Consider the following 21,329-nt stretch of genomic DNA (forward strand, 5'->3'; position numbering starts at 1 on the left):
CAACAGGTCAACAGTATGTGGTCAACAGTATGTGGTCAACAGTATGTGGTCAACAGGTCAACAGTATGTGGTCAACAGCATGTGGTCAACAGTATGTGGTCAACAGCATGTGGTCAACAGTATGTGGTCAACAGGTCAACAGTATGTGGTCAACAGTATGTGGTCAACAGGTCAACAGCATGTGGTCAACAGCATGTGGTCAACAGTATGTGGTCAACAGGTCAACAGTATGTGGTCAACAGTATGTGGTCAACAGGTCAACAGTATGTGGTCAACAGCATGTATGTGTCAACAGTATGTGGTCAACAGGTCAACAGCATGTGGTCAACAGTATGTGGTCAACAGGTCAACAGCATGTGGTCAATGTGGTCAGTATGTGGTCAACAGGTCAACAGCATGTCAACAGTATGTGGTCAACAGTATGTCAACAGTATGTGGTCAACAGGTCAACAGTATGTGGTCAACAGTATGTCAACAGTATGTGGTCAACAGCATGTGGTCAACAGTCAACAGTATGTGGTCAACAGGTCAACAGCATGTGGTCAACAGTATGTGGTCAACAGCATGTGGTCAACAGTATGTGGTCAACAGGTCAACAGTATGTGGTCAACAGTATGTGGTCAACAGGTCAACAGGTGAACAGTGTGTGTCAACAGGTCAACAGGTGAACAGTGTGTGGTCAACAGTCCTCAATCCAGGAATTAAATAAATCATCAAAATAAAAGTATGTCGCTTTAAATCTTTTAGTAAAATGCTCCACAATGACTGGGCAGCAAAGCTAAAAGCACTCCTACCCTTCTTGGGTTTGGAATATTTTATAAAATGCAATTTTGAGATCTCAGACGGTCGTGTCCATGAGTCTGTAGGTTGAATAAAATGCTGAAATATACTAGCAGCCTCCCTAAGAAGGCCTTGTAGAGTAACACGTTAGTCTGTCATTTTACGGTTATTAAGGAGGGTTTTGTGTTTGTTACAGATCTAAGAGCAGATTGGTAGAGCGTATCTAGTGTGTCTCGGTAGGACCCTTGGGTATTCATGTACAGAACATCACCATAGTCCAACAAAGGCTAAATAGTGGCTGCAACAAGGTATTTTCTAGCTTAAAATTAAACCAAAACTAAAGAAAAGCCCAGATTAAGTTTAAGCTTTTTAGTGGGCTGTTGAATGTGGCTTGTTTGCTGAGTGACTAGCTGAGGCAGACTAGGGGGGTCTTGTTTTGCTGAGTGACTATCTGAGGCAGACTAGGGGCTTGTTTTGCTGAATGACTAGCTGAGGCAGACTAGGGGCTTGTTTTGCTGAGTGACTAGCTGAGGCAGACTAGGGGCTTGTTTTGCTGAATGAGTAGCTGAGGCAGACTAGGGGCTTGTTTTGCTGAGTGACTATCTGAGGCAGACTAGGGGCTTGTTTTGCTGAGTGACTATCTGAGGCAGACTAGGGGCTTGTTTTGCTGAGTGACTAGCTGAGGCAGACTAGGGGCTTGTTTTGCTGAGTGACTATCTGAGGCAGACTAGGGGCTTGTTTTGCTGAGTGACTAGCTGAGGCAGACTAGGGGCTTGTTTTGCTGAGTGACTCGCTGAGGCAGACTAGGGGCTTGTTTTGCTGAATGACTAGCTGAGGCAGACTAGGGGCTTGTTTTGCTGAGTGACTAGCTGAGGCAGACTAGGGGCTTGTTTTGCTGAGTGACTAGCTGAGGCAGACTAGGGGCTTGTTTTGCTGAATGACTAGCTGAGGCAGACTAGGGGCTTGTTTTGCTGAGTGACTATCTGAGGCAGACTAGGGGCTTGTTTTGCTGAATGACTAGCTGAGGCAGACTAGGGGCTTGTTTTGCTGAATGACTAGCTGAGGCAGACTAGGGGCTTGTTTTGCTGAATGACTAGCTTTGCTGTAGGAGGGACTGGTGCACTTCACAAAATAGATGGTATCATGAGGGAGGGAAATTATGTGGATATACTGAAGCAACATCTCAAGACATCAGTCAGGAAGTTAAAGCTTGTATGTGGTCAACATGTCAAATGGGTCTTCCAAATGGACAATGACCCCAAGCATACTTCCAAAGTTGTGGCAAAATGGCTTAAGGACAACAAAGTCAAGGTATTGGAGTGGCCATCACAAAGCCCTGACCTCAATCCTATAGATCATTTGTGGTCAGAGCTGAAAGAGCAAAGAGGCCTACAAACCTGACTCAGTTACACTAGCTCTGTCAGGAGGAATGGGGCCAAAATGCACCCAACTTAATGTGGGAAGCTTGTGGAAGCCTACCCGAAACATTTGAGGAAATGCTACCAAATCCTAATTGAGTGTATGTAAACTTCTGACCCACTGGGAATGTGATGAAATAAAAGCTGAAATAAAAATTCTCTCTACTATTATTCTGATGTTTCACATTCTTAAAATAAAGTGGTGATCCTAACTGACCTAAAATAGGGAATTTTTACTAGGATTAAATGTCCGGAATTGAGAAAAACTGGGTTTAAATGCATTTGGTGGTGTATGTATGTAAACTTCCGACTTCAACTGTACGTAGATATGAATATATAGACACTAACATGCGGCCTACATTCAGTTAGATATAGATCCAGATAGTATAGACACTGACCCCGTCCACTGCGGCCCACGAAGCGCAGGTCGTTAAAGCGAGCCACCTGGTTCTTCATCACTCCCGATGCGTTCCGCAGCTCGGCCGAGTAGTTCTCATCGTTCCCCGCCATCACCGTTACGACCGTCCCATCAGTCACCTCTCCCAACCCCACAACCTGGAGAGGAGGATTGGATGCTGGGATGTCATAGATGACTAAGCACAGAACGGAGCCTCCACACAAAATGGTGCCTAAACTTTCCTTTGATACCTTAGCCTTTTTTTTTTGGGGCTGTAGATTTCTCCTGATGTGTTAAGAAGGGATTTGCCTATTAGGTGGATTCAGCTTGAGATCAGACCAGTTTCGACAGCTGAATATGTCTGTCACTGTTTTGGGGTAAAATAACTCATTAGATCGCTCATTATAATGACCTGATACTAGGAGAAACTGAATATAACCTAATACTGGGAGAAACTGAAACTAACCTGATACTGGGAGAAAATAAAACTAACCTGATACTGGGAGAAACTAAAACTAACCTGATACTGGGAGAAACTGAAACTAACCTGATACTGGGAGAAACTGAAACTAACCTGATACTGGGAGAAACTGAAACGAACCTGATACTGGGAGAAAATAAAGCTAACCTGATACTGGGAGAAACTGAAACTAACCTGATACTGGGAGAAACTAAAACGAACCTGATACTGGGAGAAACTGAAACTAACCTGATACTGGGAGAAAATAAAACTAACCTAATACTGGGAGAAACTGAATATAACCTAATACTGGGAGAAAATAAAACTAACCTGATACTGGGAGAAACTAAAACTAACCTGATACTGGGAGAAAATAAAACTAACCTGATACTGGGAGAAACTGAAACTAACCTGATACTGGGAGAAACTAAAACTAACCTGATACTGGGAGAAACTAAAACAAACCTGATACTGGGAGAAACTGAAACTAACCTGATACTGGGAGAAAATAAAACTAACCTAATACTGGGAGAAACTGAATATAACCTAATACTGGGAGAAAATAAAACTAACCTGATACTGGGAGAAACTAAAACTAACCTGATACTGGGAGAAAATAAAACTAACCTGATACTGGGAGAAACTGAAACTAACCTGATACTGGGAGAAAATAAAACTAACCTGATACTGGGAGAAACTGAAACTAACCTGATACTGGGAGAAACTGAAACTAACCTGATACTGGGAGAAACTAAAACTAACCTGATACTGGGAGAAACTGAAACTAACCTGATACTGGGAGAAACTGAAACTAACCTGATACTGGGAGAAACTGAAACTAACCTGATACTGGGAGAAACTGAAACTAACCTGATACTGGGAGAAACTGAAACGAACCTGATACTGGGAGAAACTGAAACGAACCTGATACTGGGAGAAAATAAAACTAACCTGATACTGGGAGAAACTGAAACTAACCTGATACTGGGAGAAACTGAAACGAACCTGATACTGGGAGAAAATAAAACTAACCTGATACTGGGAGAAACTGAAACTAACCTGATACTGGGAGAAACTGAAACTAACCTGATACTGGGAGAAACTGAAACTAACCTGATACTGGGAGAAAATAAAACTAACCTGATACTGGGAGAAACTGAAACTAACCTGATACTGGGAGAAACTGAAACTAACCTGATACTGGGAGAAACTGAAACTAACCTGATACTGGGAGAAACTGAAACTAACCTGATACTGGGAGAAACTGAAACGAACCTGATACTGGGAGAAAATAAAAGAGGCAAAAATTGTATTTATACTATTACTACATTACATGTATGTTACAATTCAGTTGTTTATTTTTTATTAACAGCCCAAGATAGTTTAAAGGTATAGATTTCCCTAAGGACCTTTCAAATCCAATCACATTTTATTTATCACAAACACAGAATACAACAGGTGTAAACTTTAACAGTGAAATGCTGACTGACAAGCCCTTTCTCAACAATGCAGAGCTAAACAAGTAGGACATGTAATGATACTAGCTCATATAGTAGTAAATAGACTCGGTAGAAAGGTGGTTGGGCTGAGGATGAGGCCTTCTCACTGACACTACATTACAATGGTTCAGTTCTACATGGGATTAATCCTATTTTTAAAATTATATTAAAAAAAAAAAAAAAAAAATCTAAAACTCTTTTCAAACTTATATTTTTTATTTTTATATATACACATGTCAATATCTTCTCCATCATGTCAGTAAGTAGGACGTTTGAACATTATAGTGTGTAAACCGAGATAGCTGGAGGCTAGCTCTACCATCTGATTACAGTTGAATAAACACAATTACAGGTGGAACTACGGCCCGGCTGTAGTCTACTTGTAGAAGGCTATATTAATAATAAAACCATGTTAATAATGACCATGGGGTTAAATTAGAACGTATTGTCAACACTAAAGAAATACTTAGAAACATGATCGTAATATACAGATGAATCTTCTATCAGTGTTTAGTTATATTAATATGATTTAAAATGGTATTTGAACAACGTTCAGCAGGCTCCTTTGCGGCCTGTGATGACATTGACAACAAAATAGGCCTACATTGAACGGCAAACAGGTATTCATTGGAGAAAAAAAAAATTGAAAACATTATCAGACGAAAATTATTGTATATATTATTTATTTTGTGTATTATAATTTTTTTTACGCGGCAAAATTAAAGGATGAGTTATATTAGTTTGGTGTTCCCGGTAATGCTCTAGGCCTATCTGTTAAATCAACATCCGTAATTAATGAATATATATTTACAAGGAACAGATGAAGTTGTATAATTGTGGGAAAAAAAATCCAGGCCTAAATTGAAATATTTAGCAATATGTTCATCAAACGCATCTATTTTCGTGTTTATTTAGGACACCGTATATATAACGGTAGCTGTATGCCTGCATTTCATTTGATGTAAATTATGTTTTCGAATTTAATTACAATTAGGACAGCAAATGTGTAAAATGTCCCTCAATTTCGAAGTTAATTTGAGTGGTGAAAAATATAATTATTTCAGTAAGCGTGAGGTGTATATCATATCTAAAGGCGCTGTGATTAATAACACCAGTCTGTCTGTCTGTCTCCCAACGGCTGAGACAATAAAAACGATGTGTCATGAACATTGGTTTTAAAATATGTAGTTGATGAAAGTTAAAACATACACAAGATGTCTCCATTTCACGCCCCGCTGCTCCCAATTATCAGCTTTACACAATAACGCGTTGTTAATTAAATCCTCTACGAAACACGCGACTCTGTCTGCTCTGCTCTCCTCAATCCAAATCTGTTTAAATAAACCAGCCACATCTGCAGACCTGCTATAGCGAACACAAATATTATAGGAATAGGCCTAACACAAATTATTATTATTATAATTTGTAAAAAATAATTTTATGGCAGAGCAATAGCCTACTATTTTATAAAACATAAACACATTAATTTTCCCGGCCCAAACCTCCCAGTACAGAAATTTAAAAGAAGACGTTTTCTCCCCGTTGCTACGTAGGCCTACAAAATATTTGAAGTTAAGTAGTGAAAAAGGTTGTTTTACCCAGATATATTTAATATAAAATATAAATATGTTAAATAAGTTTTAAAAAATAATGTAATTTACCTTGAAGGCGACGGGCAGCGTCTTGTTGCATCGCCAGTGAGACGGTAAAACCGAGCAGAGGAAGTTTGGGCTGTCAGTCCGGACCAGTTCCGCCGGGTGGTCCGCTATGATCTCCGCCATGCTCCGGTTCTCCTGCAGGCGCAGCCTTGGCACCGTGCTGTCTTGCTGCCCGGTCCCGGTCGGCGTGTTGAGCTCGTTCATCTTGGCCGGGACCGGCTGGAGGCTACCGGACGGCGGGCTAAACCTCCGCGTGGCGCTGGGATCTACGGGAATGCGCATTACAACAGACTAGGTTACAGCACAGCCTCTCGATACTGGAAAGAGTCAAGACCACACGCCAGTTCTCCTCTCCTCCTTAGCGACTCAGCCAGTCTGTCTGTCTGTCTGCTCGACGCAGTTGAGAAACTTCAGCTCTCGAGACAACGGAAAATGGGACTCGCTAAATGTCTCTCCACTGCAGAGTTCTCTGGGCGCCTCGGTGCCTCAAAATAAAACCGTCTCCAGCTACAAAACCACATCTGAACGGGCGAGTTGGATTTTTTTAGGACATATTCATTGTTAAGTCCGCGTCAAAACACCAGACCGATTTCATCATGTGTGAATTTAATTAAGTCTGATATTAAAAAAATCCAAATAATCTATAATTAACCTACTAAAAGAAACAAAACACAAAACTCTCCTTCAGTAGTCAGCGGCTCCAGGTGCGTCTGCGGGTCTTTGTGCCAAAATTGAAAAAGCCCTCGAGCCTGCGGGCGATTACATGTACAGAACACGTTCAAAGGCACGAGAATAAACGTGCGAAAACGGCTTTGAACAATCTTCTACAATGTTGTTTATTGCCAGTAGTATATATATATTTCAACAAAATGTACATCGGCCAAATGTATTCCCAACCTAGCCCATGTAACACAATCTTTAATGCATTAATGTAGCCTATATGACAGGGTTAAACGGTGGTTGAATTAGATACAAGCTGTGAGTCGGTGAGATAAAGGGGAAAGTCGTGTCCATGTTTAGGTTTATAGATATAGCCATGATACCGTGCTGCGGAAAGGAGGCCGGGCTTCCCGGTGCCTCTTGCTGACGGTTTGTGGTTTATATAGGGTATCTATCCGGTGCCCGGCGCTTAACGTGCTGATGACACACCACGTGGTGTCTCCGGGACCTATTGGTGCCCTTCACCATCTACCAATGACCAATATGTTACCGGTTAGGTTACTAATGCTACAGAGGACATGCCGCTCTGATGACGGGTTTAATATTAAATACATATTATAGCCTACACGTGTAACCAGTTTAACAGTTTTATGAATATCGTTGTATGATTAAAAGCGTCATATAACAGTGCCTACAAGCAGGAAACCCCCAATAGAGGCACTACATGCTCTAAATAAATACATACCGAGATGCCGTCCATCCGCCATACAGGCCAGGACTTTTTAACTTTACAAATGAACATTGTGGTAGTCGGGTTGATTCCCTCTGGCTACAGTCCATCAGATCACAGCAGGATAGTCTCCCCGCATGCCTTCTGTCGCTCAAACACGTGGTGTGTTAAAACCGTTGACATTCACATTATCTGTGGTCTTCTGTCTCTATAAATGTGTCCCCTAATGTAGACTAGTCTCGTCGTTACAATGCTTTGTCCAGGACCGAATGAAGGGAAAAGCAACGTCAGAGGGGAGGGCTGGGGAGGGGAGGGGAGGGCTGCGGAGGGGAGGAGGGCAGACAGACAGCTGGGGAGTCAGGTAGGAAACAGACAGACAGACAGACAGACAGACAGACAGACAGACAGACAGACAGACAGACAGACAGACAGGCAGACAGACAGACAGACAGACAGACATACAGACAGACAGACAGACAGACAGACAGACAGACAGACAGACAGACAGACAGACAGACAGACAGACAGACAGACAGACAGACAGCTGGGAGTCAGGTAGGAAACAGACAGACAGACAGACAGACAGACAGACAGACAGACAGACAGACAGACAGACAGACAGACAGACAGACAGACAGACAGCTGGGGAGTCAGGTAGGAAACAGATAGACAGACAGACAGCTGGAGAGTCGGGTAGGGAAACAGACAGACAGACAGACAGCTGGGGAGTCAGGTAGGGAAACAGACAGACAGACAGACAGCTGAGGAGTCAGGTAGGAAAACAGACAGTTAGACAGACAGCTGGGGAGTCAGGTAGGAGGAATTAGACAGACAGACAGCTGGGGAGTCAAGTAGGAAATAGACAGATAGACAGACAGCTGGGGAGTCAGGTTGGGAAACAGGCAGACAGACAGACAGACAGCTGGGGAGGGGTTGGGGAAACAGACAGACAGACAGACAGACAGCTGGGGAGTCAGGTAGGGAATTAGACTGATAGACAGCTGGGGAGTCGAGGGGAGGGAAACAGACAGACAGACAGACAGACAGACAGACAGCTGGGAAGTCAGGTAGGAAAACAGACATACAGACAGACAGCTGGGGAGTCAGGTAGGAAAATAGACAGACAGACAGACAGCTGGGGAGTCAGGTAGGAAAACAGACAGACAGACAGCTGGGGGAGTCAGGTAGGAAAACAGACAGACAGACAGCTGGGGAGTCGGGTAGGAAACAGACAGTTAGACAGACAGCTGGGGAGTCAGGTAGGGAGGGTCAGAAAGACAGACAGCTGGGGAGTCAGGTTGGGGAACAGACAGACAGACAGACAGACAGCTGAGGAGTCAGGTTGGAAACAGAAACAGACAGACAGACAGACAGACAGACAGACAGACAGCTGGGGAGTCAGGTAGGGAAACAGACAGACAGACAGACAGCTGGGGAGTCAGGTAGGAAACAGACAGACAGACAGCTGGGGAGTCAGGTTGGGAAACAGACAGACAGACAGACAGACAGACAGCTGGGGAGTCAGGTTGGGAAACAGACAGACAGTTAGACAGACAGCTGGGGAGTCAGGTAGGGAAACAGACAGACAGACAGACAGACAGCTGGGGAGTCAGGTTGGGAAACAGACAGATAGACAGACAGCTGGGGAGTCAGGTAGGGAAACAGACAGACAGACAGACAGACAGACAGACAGACAGACAGACAGACAGACAGACAGACAGCTGGGGAGTCAGGTTGGGAAACAGACAGACAGACAGACAGCTGGGGAGTCAGGTTGGGAAACAGACAGACAGACAGACAGCTGGGGAGTCAGGTAGGGAAACAGACAGACAGACAGACAGCTGGGGAGTCAGGTAGGGAAACAGACAGACAGACAGCTGGGGAGTCAGGTTGGGAAACAGACAGACAGACAGACAGCTGGGGAGTCAGGTAGGGAAACAGACAGACAGACAGCTGGGGAGTCAGGTAGGGAAACAGACAGACAGACAGCTGGGGAGTCAGGTAGGGAAACAGACAGATAGACAGACAGCTGGGGAGTCAGGTAGGAAACAGACAGACAGACAGCTGGGGAGTCAGGTAGGGAAACAGACAGACAGACAGCTGGGGAGTCAGGTAGGGAAACAGACAGACAGACAGCTGGGGAGTCAGGTAGGGAAACAGACAGACAGACAGCTGGGGGAGTCAGGTAGGAAACAGACAGACAGACAGACAGCTGGGGAGTCAGGTTGGGAAACAGACAGACAGACAGACAGACAGCTGGGGAGTCAGGTAGGAAACAGACAGACAGACAGACAGCTGGGAGTCAGGTAGGGAAACAGACAGACAGACAGACAGCTGGGGAGTCAGGTAGGGAAACAGACAGACAGACAGCTGGGGAGACAGGTAGGAAACAGACAGACAGACAGCTGGGGGAGTCAGGTAGGGAAACAGACAGACAGACAGCTGGGGAGTCAGGTAGGGAAACAGACAGACAGTTAGACAGACAGCTGGGGAGTCAGGTAGGGAAACAGACAGACAGACAGCTGGGAGTCAGGTAGGGAAACAGACAGACAGACAGCTGGGGAGTCAGGTAGGGAAACAGACAGATAGACAGACAGCTGGGGGTCAGGTAGGAAACAGACAGACAGACAGCTGGGAGTCAGGTAGGGAAACAGACAGACAGACAGCTGGGGAGTCAGGTAGGGAAACAGACAGACAGACAGCTGGGGAGTCATGTAGGGAAACAGACAGACAGACAGCTGGGAGTCAGGTTGGGAAACAGACAGACAGACAGACAGACAGCTGGGGAGTCAGGTAGGAAACAGACAGACAGTTAGACAGACAGCTGGGGAGTCAGGTAGGGAAACAGACAGACAGACAGACAGCTGGGAGTCAGGTTGGGAAACAGACAGATAGACAGACAGCTGGGGAGTCAGGTAGGAAACAGACAGACAGACAGACAGACAGACAGACAGACAGACAGACAGACAGACAGACAGACAGACAGCTGGGGAGTCAGGTTGGAAACAGACAGACAGACAGACAGCTGGGGAGTCAGGTTGGGAAACAGACAGACAGACAGACAGCTGGGAGTCAGGTAGGAAACAGACAGACAGACAGACAGACAGACAGCTGGGGGAGTCAGGTAGGGGAAACAGACAGACAGACAGCTGGGGAGTCAGGTTGGGGAAACAGACAGACAGACAGACAGACAGCTGGGGAGTCAGGTAGGGAAACAGACAGACAGACAGCTGGGGAGTCAGGTAGGGAAACAGACAGACAGACAGCTGGGGAGTCAGGTAGGAAACAGACAGATAGACAGACAGCTGGGGAGTCAGGTAGGGAAACAGACAGACAGACAGCTGGGGAGTCAGGTAGGGAAACAGACAGACAGACAGCTGGGGAGTCAGGTAGGAAACAGACAGACAGACAGCTGGGGAGTCAGGTAGGAAACAGACAGACAGACAGCTGGGAGTCAGGTAGGGAAACAGACAGACAGACAGCTGGGAGTCAGGTTGGGAAACAGACAGACAGACAGACAGACAGACAGACAGACAGACAGACAGACAGCTGGGGAGTCAGGTAGGAAACAGACAGACAGACAGACAGCTGGGGAGTCAGGTAGGAAACAGACAGACAGACAGACAGCTGGGGAGTCAGGTAGGGAAACAGACAGACAGACAGCTGGGGAGTCAGGTAGGAAAACAGACAGACAGACAGCTGGGGAGTCGGGTAGGAAACAGACAGTTAGACAGACAGCTGGGGAGTCAGGTAGGGAAACAGACAGAAAGACAGACAGCTGGGGAGTCAGGTTGGGAAACAGACAGACAGACAGACAGCTGAGGAGTCAGGTTGGGAAACAGACAGACAGACAGACAGACAGCCAGACAGACAGACAGACAGCTGGGGAGTCAGGTAGGGAAACAGACAGACAGACAGACAGCTGGGGAGTCAGGTAGGGAAACAGACAGACAGACAGCTGGGGAGTCAGGTTGGGAAACAGACAGACAGACAGACAGACAGACAGACAGACAGACAGACAGACAGACAGACAGACAGACAGACAGACAGACAGCTGGGGAGTCAGGTTGGGAAACAGACAGACAGTTAGACAGACAGCTGGGGAGTCAGGTAGGGAAACAGACAGACAGACAGACAGCTGGGAGTCAGGTTGGGAAACAGACAGATAGACAGACAGCTGGGGAGTCAGGTAGGGAAACAGACAGACAGACAGACAGACAGACAGACAGACAGACAGACAGACAGCTGGGGAGTCAGGTTGGGAAACAGACAGACAGACAGACAGCTGGGGAGTCAGGTAGGGAAACAGACAGACAGACAGACAGACAGCTGGGGAGTCAGGTAGGGAAACAGACAGACAGACAGCTGGGGAGTCAGGTTGGGGAACAGACAGACAGACAGACAGCTGGGAGTCAGGTAGGGAAACAGACAGACAGACAGCTGGGGGGAGTCAGGGAAACAGACAGACAGACAGCTGAGTCAGGTAGAAACAGACAGACAGACAGCTGGGAGTCAGGTTGGGAAACAGACAGACAGACAGACAGACAGCTGGGGAGTCAGGTAGGGAAACAGACAGACAGACAGACAGCTGGGGAGTCAGGTAGGAAACAGACAGACAGACAGCTGGGGAGTCAGGTAGGGAAACAGACAGACAGACAGCTGGGGAGTCAGGTAGGAAACAGACAGACAGACAGCTGGGGAGTCAGGTTGGGAAACAGACAGACAGACAGACAGACAGCTGGGGAGTCAGGTAGGGAAACAGACAGACAGACAGACAGCTGGGGAGTCAGGTAGGGAAACAGACAGACAGACAGACAGCTGGGGAGTCAGGTAGGGAAACAGACAGACAGACAGCTGGGGAGTCAGGTAGGGAAACAGACAGACAGACAGCTGGGAGTCAGGTAGGGAAACAGACAGATAGACAGACAGCTGGGGAGTCAGGTAGGGAAACAGACAGACAGACAGCTGGGGAGTCAGAGGGAAACAGACAGACAGACAGCTGGGGAGTCAGGTAGGGAAACAGACAGACAGACAGCTGGGGAGTCAGGTAGGGAAACAGACAGACAGACAGCTGGGGGAGTCATGTAGGGAAACAGACAGACAGACAGCTGGGGAGTCAGGTTGGGAAACAGACAGACAGACAGACAGACAGCTGGGGAGTCAGGTAGGGAAACAGACAGACAGTTAGACAGACAGCTGGGGAGTCAGGTAGGAAACAGACAGACAGACAGCTGGGGAGTCAGGTAGGGAAACAGACAGACAGACAGCTGGGAGTCAGGTAGGGAAACAGACAGATAGACAGACAGCTGGGGAGTCAGGTAGGGAAACAGACAGACAGACAGCTGGGGAGTCAGGTAGGGAAACAGACAGACAGACATCTGGGGAGTCAGGTAGGGAAACAGACAGACAGACAGCTGGGGAGTCATGTAGGGAAACAGACAGACAGACAGCTGGGGAGTCAGGTTGGGGAAACAGACAGACAGACAGACAGACAGCTGGGGAGTCAGGTAGGGAAACAGACAGACAGTTACACAGACAGCTGGGGAGTCAGGTAGGGAAACAGACAGACAGACAGACAGCTGGGGAGTCAGGTTGGGAAACAGACAGATAGACAGACAGCTGGGGAGTCAGGTAGGGAAACAGACAGACAGACAGACAGACAGACAGACAGACAGACAGACAGCTGGGGAGTCAGGTTGGGAAACAGACAGACAGACAGACAGCTGGGGAGTCAGGTTGGGAAACAGACAGACAGACAGACAGCTGGGAGTCAGGTAGGGAAACAGACAGACAGACAGACAGACAGCTGGGGAGTCAGGTAGGGAAACAGACAGACAGACAGCTGGGGAGTCAGGTTGGGAAACAGACAGACAGACAGACAGACAGCTGCGGAGTCAGGTAGGGAAACAGACAGACAGACAGCTGGGGAGTCAGGTAGGGAAACAGACAGACAGACAGCTGGGAGTCAGGTAGGAAACAGACAGATAGACAGACAGCTGGGGAGTCAGGTAGGGAAACAGACAGACAGACAGCTGGGGAGTCAGGTAGGGAAACAGACAGACAGACAGCTGGGGAGTCAGGTAGGGAAACAGACAGACAGACAGCTGGGGAGTCAGGTAGGAAACAGACAGACAGACAGCTGGGGAGTCAGGTAGGAAACAGACAGACAGACAGCTGGGGAGTCAGGTTGGGAAACAGACAGACAGACAGACAGACAGACAGCTGGGGAGTCAGGTAGGGAAACAGACAGACAGACAGACAGCTGGGGAGTCAGGTAGGAAACAGACAGACAGACAGCTGGGGAGTCAGGTAGGGAAACAGACAGACAGACAGCTGGGAGTCAGGTAGGGAAACAGACAGACAGACAGCTGGGAGTCAGGTAGGGAAACAGACAGACAGACAGCTGGGAGTCATGTAGGGAAACAGACAGACAGACAGCTGGGGAGTCAGGTTGGGAAACAGACAGACAGACAGACAGACAGCTGGGGAGTCAGGTAGGGAAACAGACAGACAGACAGACAGCTGGGGAGTCAGGTAGGAAACAGACAGACAGACAGACAGCTGGGAGTCAGGTAGGGAAACAGACAGACAGACAGCTGGGGAGTCAGGTAGGGAAACAGACAGACAGACAGCTGGGGAGTCAGGTAGGAAACAGACAGACAGACAGCTGGGGAGTCAGGTAGGAAACAGACAGATAGACAGACAGCTGGGGAGTCAGGTAGGGAAACAGACAGACAGACAGCTGGGAGTCAGGTAGGGAAACAGACAGACAGACAGCTGGGGAGTCAGGTAGGGAAACAGACAGACAGACAGCTGGGGAGTCAGGTAGGGAAACAGACAGACAGACAGCTGGGGAGTCAGGTAGGGAAACAGACAGACAGACAGCTGGGGAGTCAGGTTGGGAAACAGACAGACAGACAGACAGACAGACAGACAGACAGACAGACAGACAGCTGGGGAGTCAGGTAGGGAAACAGACAGACAGACAGACAGCTGGGGAGTCAGGTAGGGAAACAGACAGACAGACAGACAGCTGGGGGAGTCAGGTAGGAAACAGACAGACAGACAGCTGGGAGTCAGGTAGGAAAACAGACAGACAGACAGCTGGGGAGTCGGGTAGGAAACAGACAGTTAGACAGACAGCTGGGGAGTCAGGTAGGGAAACAGACAGAAAGACAGACAGCTGGGGAGTCAGGTTGGGAAACAGACAGACAGACAGACAGCTGAGGAGTCAGGTTGGGAAACAGACAGACAGACAGACAGACAGACAGACAGCTGGGGAGTCAGGTAGGGAAACAGACAGACAGACAGACAGCTGGGGAGTCAGGTAGGAAACAGACAGACAGACAGCTGGGGAGTCAGGTTGGGAAACAGACAGACAGACAGACAGACAGACAGACAGACAGACAGACAGACAGACAGACAGACAGCTGGGGAGTCAGGTTGGGAAACAGACAGACAGTTAGACAGACAGCTGGGGAGTCAGGTAGGGAAACAGACAGACAGACAGACAGCTGGGGAGTCAGGTTGGGAAACAGACAGATAGACAGACAGCTGGGGAGTCAGGTAGGGAAACAGACAGACAGACAGACAGACAGACAGACAGACAGACAGACAGACAGACAGCTGGGGAGTCAGGTTGGGAAACAGACAGACAGACAGACAGCTGGGGAGTCAGGTTGGAAACAGACAGACAGACAGACAGCTGGGGAGTCAGGTAGGGAAACAGACAGACAGACAGACAGACAGCTGGGAGTCAGGTAGGGAAACAGACAGACAGACAGCTGGGGAGTCAGGTTTGGAAACAGACAGACAGACAGACAGCTGGGGAGTCAGGTAGGAAACAGACAGACAGACAGCTGGGGAGTCAGGTAGGGAAACAGACAGACAGACAGCTGGGGAGTCAGGTAGGGAAACAGACAGATAGACAGACAGCTGGGGAGTCAGGTAGGGAAACAGACAGACAGACAGCTGGGGAGTCAGGTAGGGAAACAGACAGACAGACAGCTGGGGAGTCAGGTAGGGAAACAGACAGACAGACAGCTGGGGAGTCAGGTTGGAAACAGACAGACAGACAGACAGACAGCTGGGGAGTCAGGTAGGAAACAGACAGACAGACAGACAGCTGGGGAGTCAGGTAGGGAAACAGACAGACAGACAGACAGCTGGGGAGTCAGGTAGGAAACAGACAGACAGACAGCTGGGGAGTCAGGTAGGAAACAGACAGACAGACAGCTGGGGAGTCAGGTAGGGAAACAGACAGATAGACAGACAGCTGGGGAGTCAGGTAGGGAAACAGACAGACAGACAGCTGGGGAGTCAGGTAGGGAAACAGACAGACAGACAGCTGGGGAGTCAGGTAGGGAAACAGACAGACAGACAGCTGGGGAGTCAGGTAGGGAAACAGACAGACAGACAGCTGGGGAGTCATGTAGGGAAACAGACAGACAGCTGGGGAGTCAGGTTGGGAAACAGACAGACAGACAGACAGACAGCTGGGGAGTCAGGTAGGAAACAGACAGACAGTTAGACAGACAGCTGGGGAGTCAGGTAGGGAAACAGACAGACAGACAGCTGGGGGAGTCAGGTAGGGAAACAGACAGACAGACAGCTGGGGAGTCAGGTAGGAAACAGACAGATAGACAGATAGCTGGGGAGTCAGGTAGGGAAACAGACAGACAGACAGCTGGGGAGTCAGGTAGGGAAACAGACAGACAGACATCTGGGGAGTCAGGTAGGGAAACAGACAGACAGACAGCTGGGGAGTCAGGTAGGAAACAGACAGACAGACAGCTGGGGAGTCATGTAGGGAAACAGACAGACAGACAGCTGGGGAGTCAGGTTGGGAAACAGACAGACAGACAGACAGACAGCTGGGGAGTCAGGTAGGGAAACAGACAGACAGTTACACAGACAGCTGGGGAGTCAGGTAGGGAAACAGACAGACAGACAGACAGCTGGGGAGTCAGGTTGGGAAACAGACAGATAGACAGACAGCTGGGGAGTCAGGTAGGGAAACAGACAGACAGACAGACAGACAGACAGACAGACAGCTGGGGAGTCAGGTTGGGAAAGAGACAGACAGACAGACAGCTGGGGAGTCAGGTTGGGAAACAGACAGACAGACAGACAGCTGGGGAGTCAGGTAGGGAAACAGACAGACAGACAGACAGACAGCTGGGGAGTCAGGTAGGGAAACAGACAGACAGACAGCTGGGGAGTCAGGTTGGGAAACAGACAGACAGACAGACAGACAGCTGCGGAGTCAGGTAGGGAAACAGACAGACAGACAGCTGGGGAGTCAGGTAGGGAAACAGACAGACAGACAGCTGGGGAGTCAGGTAGGGAAACAGACAGACAGACAGACAGCTGGGGAGTCAGGTAGGGAAACAGACAGACAGACAGCTGGGGAGTCAGGTAGGGAAACAGACAGACAGACAGACAGACAGACAGCTGGGGAGTCAGGTAGGGAAACAGACAGACAGACAGCTGGGGAGTCAGGTAGGAAAACAGACAGACAGACAGCTGGGGAGTCAGGTAGGGAAACAGACAGACAGACAGCTGGGGAGTCAGGTTGGGAAACAGACAGACAGACAGCTGGGGAGTCAGGTAGGGAAACAGACAGACAGACAGACAGCTGGGGAGTCAGGTAGGAAACAGACAGACAGACAGCTGGGGAGTCAGGTAGGGAAACAGACAGACAGACAGCTGGGGAGTCAGGTAGGGAAACAGACAGACAGACAGACAGCTGGGGAGTCAGGTAGGGAAACAGACAGACAGACAGCTGGGGAGTCAGGTAGGAAAACAGACAGACAGACAGCTGGGGAGTCAGGTAGGGAAACAGACAGACAGACAGCTGGGGAGTCAGGTAGGAAACAGACAGACAGACAGCTGGGGAGTCATGTAGGGAAACAGACAGACAGACAGCTGGGGAGTCAGGTTGGGAAACAGACAGACAGACAGACAGACAGACAGCTGGGGAGTCAGGTAGGGAAACAGACAGACAGACAGACAGCTGGGGAGTCAGGTAGGAAACAGACAGACAGACAGACAGACAGACAGACAGACAGACAGACAGCTGGGGAGTCAGGTAGGAAAACAGAAAGACACACAGCTGGGGAGTCAGGTTGGGAAACAGACAGACAGACAGACAGCTGGGGAGTCAGGTAGGGAAACAGACAGACAGACAGCTGGGGAGTCAGGGTTGGGAAACAGACAGACAGACAGACAGACAGCTGGGGAGTCGGGTAGGGAAACAGACAGACAGACAGACAGCTGGGGAGTCAGGTTGGGAAACAGACAGACAGACAGACAGACAGACAGACAGACAGACAGACAGACAGACAGCTGGGGAGTCAGGTAGGGAAACAGACAGACAGACAGCTGGGGAGTCAGGTTGGGAAACAGACAGACAGACAGACAGACAGCTGGGGAGTCAGGTAGGGAAACAGACAGACAGACAGCTGGGGAGTCAGGTTGGGAAACAGACAGACAGACAGACAGCTGGGGAGTCAGGTAGGGAAACAGACAGACAGACAGCTGTCTCAGGTAGGAAAACAGAAAGACACACAGCTGGGGAGTCATTAGAGTCAATTGAGGGGACTAGCCTGTGTTTCATGTAGTCATTAGAGGACTTTTCTGACTGAGTTAGTCAATCGTTACAGGATTTAACACACTGTATGTTTTGGGGGGGGCTGGGGAGGGAGGGAGGGGAGCGCTGGGGCTGGAGAGGGAGGGGAGGGCTGGGGAGGGGAGGGCTGAGGAGGGGAGGGAGAGCTGGGGAGGGGAGGGGGCTGGGGAGGAGAGCTGGGGAGAGCTGGGGAGGGGAGGGCTGGGGAGGGGAGGGCTGGGGAGGGGAGGGCAGGGAGGGCTGGGGGGAGGGGAGGGAGGGCAGGGGGAGAGAGGCTGGGGAGTGGAGGGGAGGGGAGGGCTGGGGAGGGGAGGGGAGTCAGGTAGGAAACAGACAGACAGCTGGGGAGGGAGGGGAGTCAGGTAGGAAACAGACAGATAGACAGACAGCTGGGGAGTCAGGTAGGAAACAGACAGACAGACAGCTGGGGAGTCAGGTAGGGAATTAGACAGACAGACAGCTGGGGAGTCAGGTAGGGAATTAGACAGACAGACAGCTGGGGAGTCGGGTAGGAAACAGACAGATAGACAGACAGCTGGGGAGTCAGGTAGGGAAACAGACAGACAGACAGACAGACAGACAGCTGGGAGTCAGGTAGGGAATTAGACAGATAGACAGACAGCTGGGGAGTCGGGTAGGAAACAGACAGACAGACAGACAGCTGGGGAGTCAGGTTGGGAAACAGACAGACAGACAGACAGCTGGAGTCAGGTTGGGAAACAGACAGACAGACAGACAGACAGCTGGGGAGTCAGGTAGGGAAACAGACAGACAGACAGCTGGGAGTCAGGTTGGGAAACAGACAGACAGACAGACAGCTGGGGAGTCAGGTTGGGAAACAGACAGATAGACAGACAGCTGGGGAGTCAGGTAGGGAAACAGACAGACACACAGCTGGGGAGTCATTAGAGTCAATTGAGGGTCTAGCCTGTGTTTCATGTAGTCATTAGAGGACTTTTCTGACTGAGTTAGTCAATCGTTACAGGATTTAACACACTGTATGTTTTGGGGGGGCTGGGGAGGGAGGGGAGGGGAGAGCTGGGGCTGGAGGGAGGGAGGGGAGGGCTGGGGAGGAGGGCTGAGGAGGGGAGGGGAGAGCTGGGGAGGGAGGGGGGGGCTGGGGAGGGGAGGGGAGGCTGGGGAGGGCTGGGGAGGGAGGGCTGATGGAGGGAGGGGAGGGGAGGGCTGGGGAGGGGAGGGAGGGCTGGGGAGGGGAGGGCTGGGGAGGGGGAGGGGAGGGCTGGGGAGGGGAGGGCTGGGGAGGGGGGCAGGGGAGGGCTGGGGAGGGGGAGGGCAGGGGAGGGGAGGGGAGGGGGGGAGGGGAGGGGGAGGGCTGGGGAGGGAGGGGGGTCAGGGGAGGGGAAACAGACAGACAGCTGGGGAGTCAGGTAGGAAACAGACAGACAGCTGGGGAGGGGAGGGGAGTCAGGTAGGAAACAGACAGATAGACAGACAGCTGGGGAGTCAGGTAGGGGGAACAGACAGACAGACAGCTGGGGTCAGGGGGGAGGGCAGACAGACAGCTGGGGAGTCAGGTAGGGAAACAGACAGACAGACAGCTGGGGAGTCAGGGGAGGGAATTAGACAGACAGACAGCTGGGGAGTCAGGTAGGAAACAGACAGACAGACAGCTGGGGAGTCAGGTAGGGAATTAGAGGGCTGGGGAGTCGGAAAGCTGGGGAGTCAGAGGGAAACAGACAGACAGGACAGACAGCTGGGGAGTCAGGTAGGGAACAGAGAGACAGACAGAGGACAGACAGCTGGGGGAGTCAGGTAGGGAATTAGACAGATAGACAGACAGCTGGGGAGTCAGGTGGGGAAACAGACAGACAGACAGACAGCTGGGGAGTCAGGGAGGGAAACAGACAGACAGACAGACAGCTGGGGAGTCAGGAGAAACAGACAGACAGACAGGGGAGGACAGCTGGGGAGGGGAAACAGACAGACAGACAGCTGGGGAGAGGGGTTGGGAAACAGACAGACAGACAGACAGCTGGGGAGTCAGGTAGGAAACAGACAGACAGACAGCTGGGGAGTCAGGTAGGAAAACAGAAAGACACACAGCTGGGGAGTCAGGTAGGGAATTAGACAGACAGACAGACAGCTGGGGAGTCAGGTAGGGACAGACAGACAGCTGGGGAGTCAGGTAGGAAAACAGACAGACAGACAGCTGGGGAGTCAGGTTGGGAAACAGACAGACAGACAGACAGCTGGGGAGTCAGGTAGGAAAACAGACAGACAGACAGCTGGGGAGTCAGGGGAGGGAAACAGACAGACAGACAGCTGGGGAGTCAGGTAGGGAAACAGACAGACAGACAGCTGAGGGAGTCAGGTAGGAAACAGACAGACAGACAGCTGGGGAGTCAGGTAGGAAACAGACAGACAGACAGCTGGGGAGTCAGGTAGGAAACAGACAGACAGACAGCTGGGAAGTCAGGTTGGAAACAGACAGACAGACAGACAGCTGGGGAGTCAGGTAGGAAACAGACAGACAGACAGCTGGGGAGTCAGGTAGGAAACAGATAGACAGACAGAAAGCTGGGGAGTCGGGTAGGGAAACAGACAGATAGACAGACAGCTGGGGAGTCAGGTAGGGAAACAGACAGACAGACAGACAGACAGCTGGGGAGTCAGGTAGGGAATTAGACAGATAGACAGACAGCTGGGGAGTCGGGTAGGGAAACAGACAGACAGACAGACAGCTGGGGAGTCAGGTTGGGAAACAGACAGACAGACAGACAGCTGGGGAGTCAGGTTGGGAAACAGACAGACAGACAGACAGCTGGGGAGTCAGGTAGGAAACAGACAGACAGACAGCTGGGGAGTCAGGTTGGGAAACAGACAGACAGACAGACAGCTGGGGAGTCAGGTAGGGAAACAGACAGACAGACAGCTGGGGAGTCAGGTAGGAAAACAGAAAGACACACAGCTGGGGAGTCAGGTAGGGAATTAGACAGACAGACAGACAGCTGGGGAGTCAGGTAGGGAAACAGACAGACAGACAGCTGACAGTCAGGTAGGAAAACAGACAGACAGACAGCTGGGGAGTCAGGTTGGGAAACAGACAGACAGACAGACAGCTGGGGAGTCAGGTAGG

The 21,329-nt window shown here is 50.0% G+C and overlaps 1 protein-coding gene across 2 annotated transcripts in view; it reads right to left on the reverse strand.

Annotated features, from left to right (window-relative positions):
* Positions 1 to 21,329, reverse strand: part of LOC118387162 (runt-related transcription factor 2-like) — a 223,123-nt gene that overhangs the window by 76,092 nt on the left and 125,702 nt on the right. Inside the window, exons 1-3 of one of the 2 annotated variants that reach the window (XM_052524715.1) lie at positions 7,618 to 7,819; positions 6,216 to 6,478; positions 2,597 to 2,753 (exon numbers count right to left, since the gene is read on the reverse strand). In XM_052524715.1, the coding sequence (XP_052380675.1) occupies positions 2,597 to 2,753; positions 6,216 to 6,478; positions 7,618 to 7,639 (442 nt within the window). In that variant the 5' untranslated portion in view covers positions 7,640 to 7,819. Of the gene's footprint in view, positions 1 to 2,596; positions 2,754 to 6,215; positions 6,479 to 7,617; positions 7,820 to 21,329 lie in introns of those variants that run through there. The other variant, XM_052524714.1, reaches the window with a different exon arrangement.

Source organism: Oncorhynchus keta, chromosome 8 (genome assembly GCF_023373465.1).
Source record: "Oncorhynchus keta strain PuntledgeMale-10-30-2019 chromosome 8, Oket_V2, whole genome shotgun sequence".
NCBI lineage: Eukaryota > Metazoa > Chordata > Actinopteri > Salmoniformes > Salmonidae > Oncorhynchus > Oncorhynchus keta.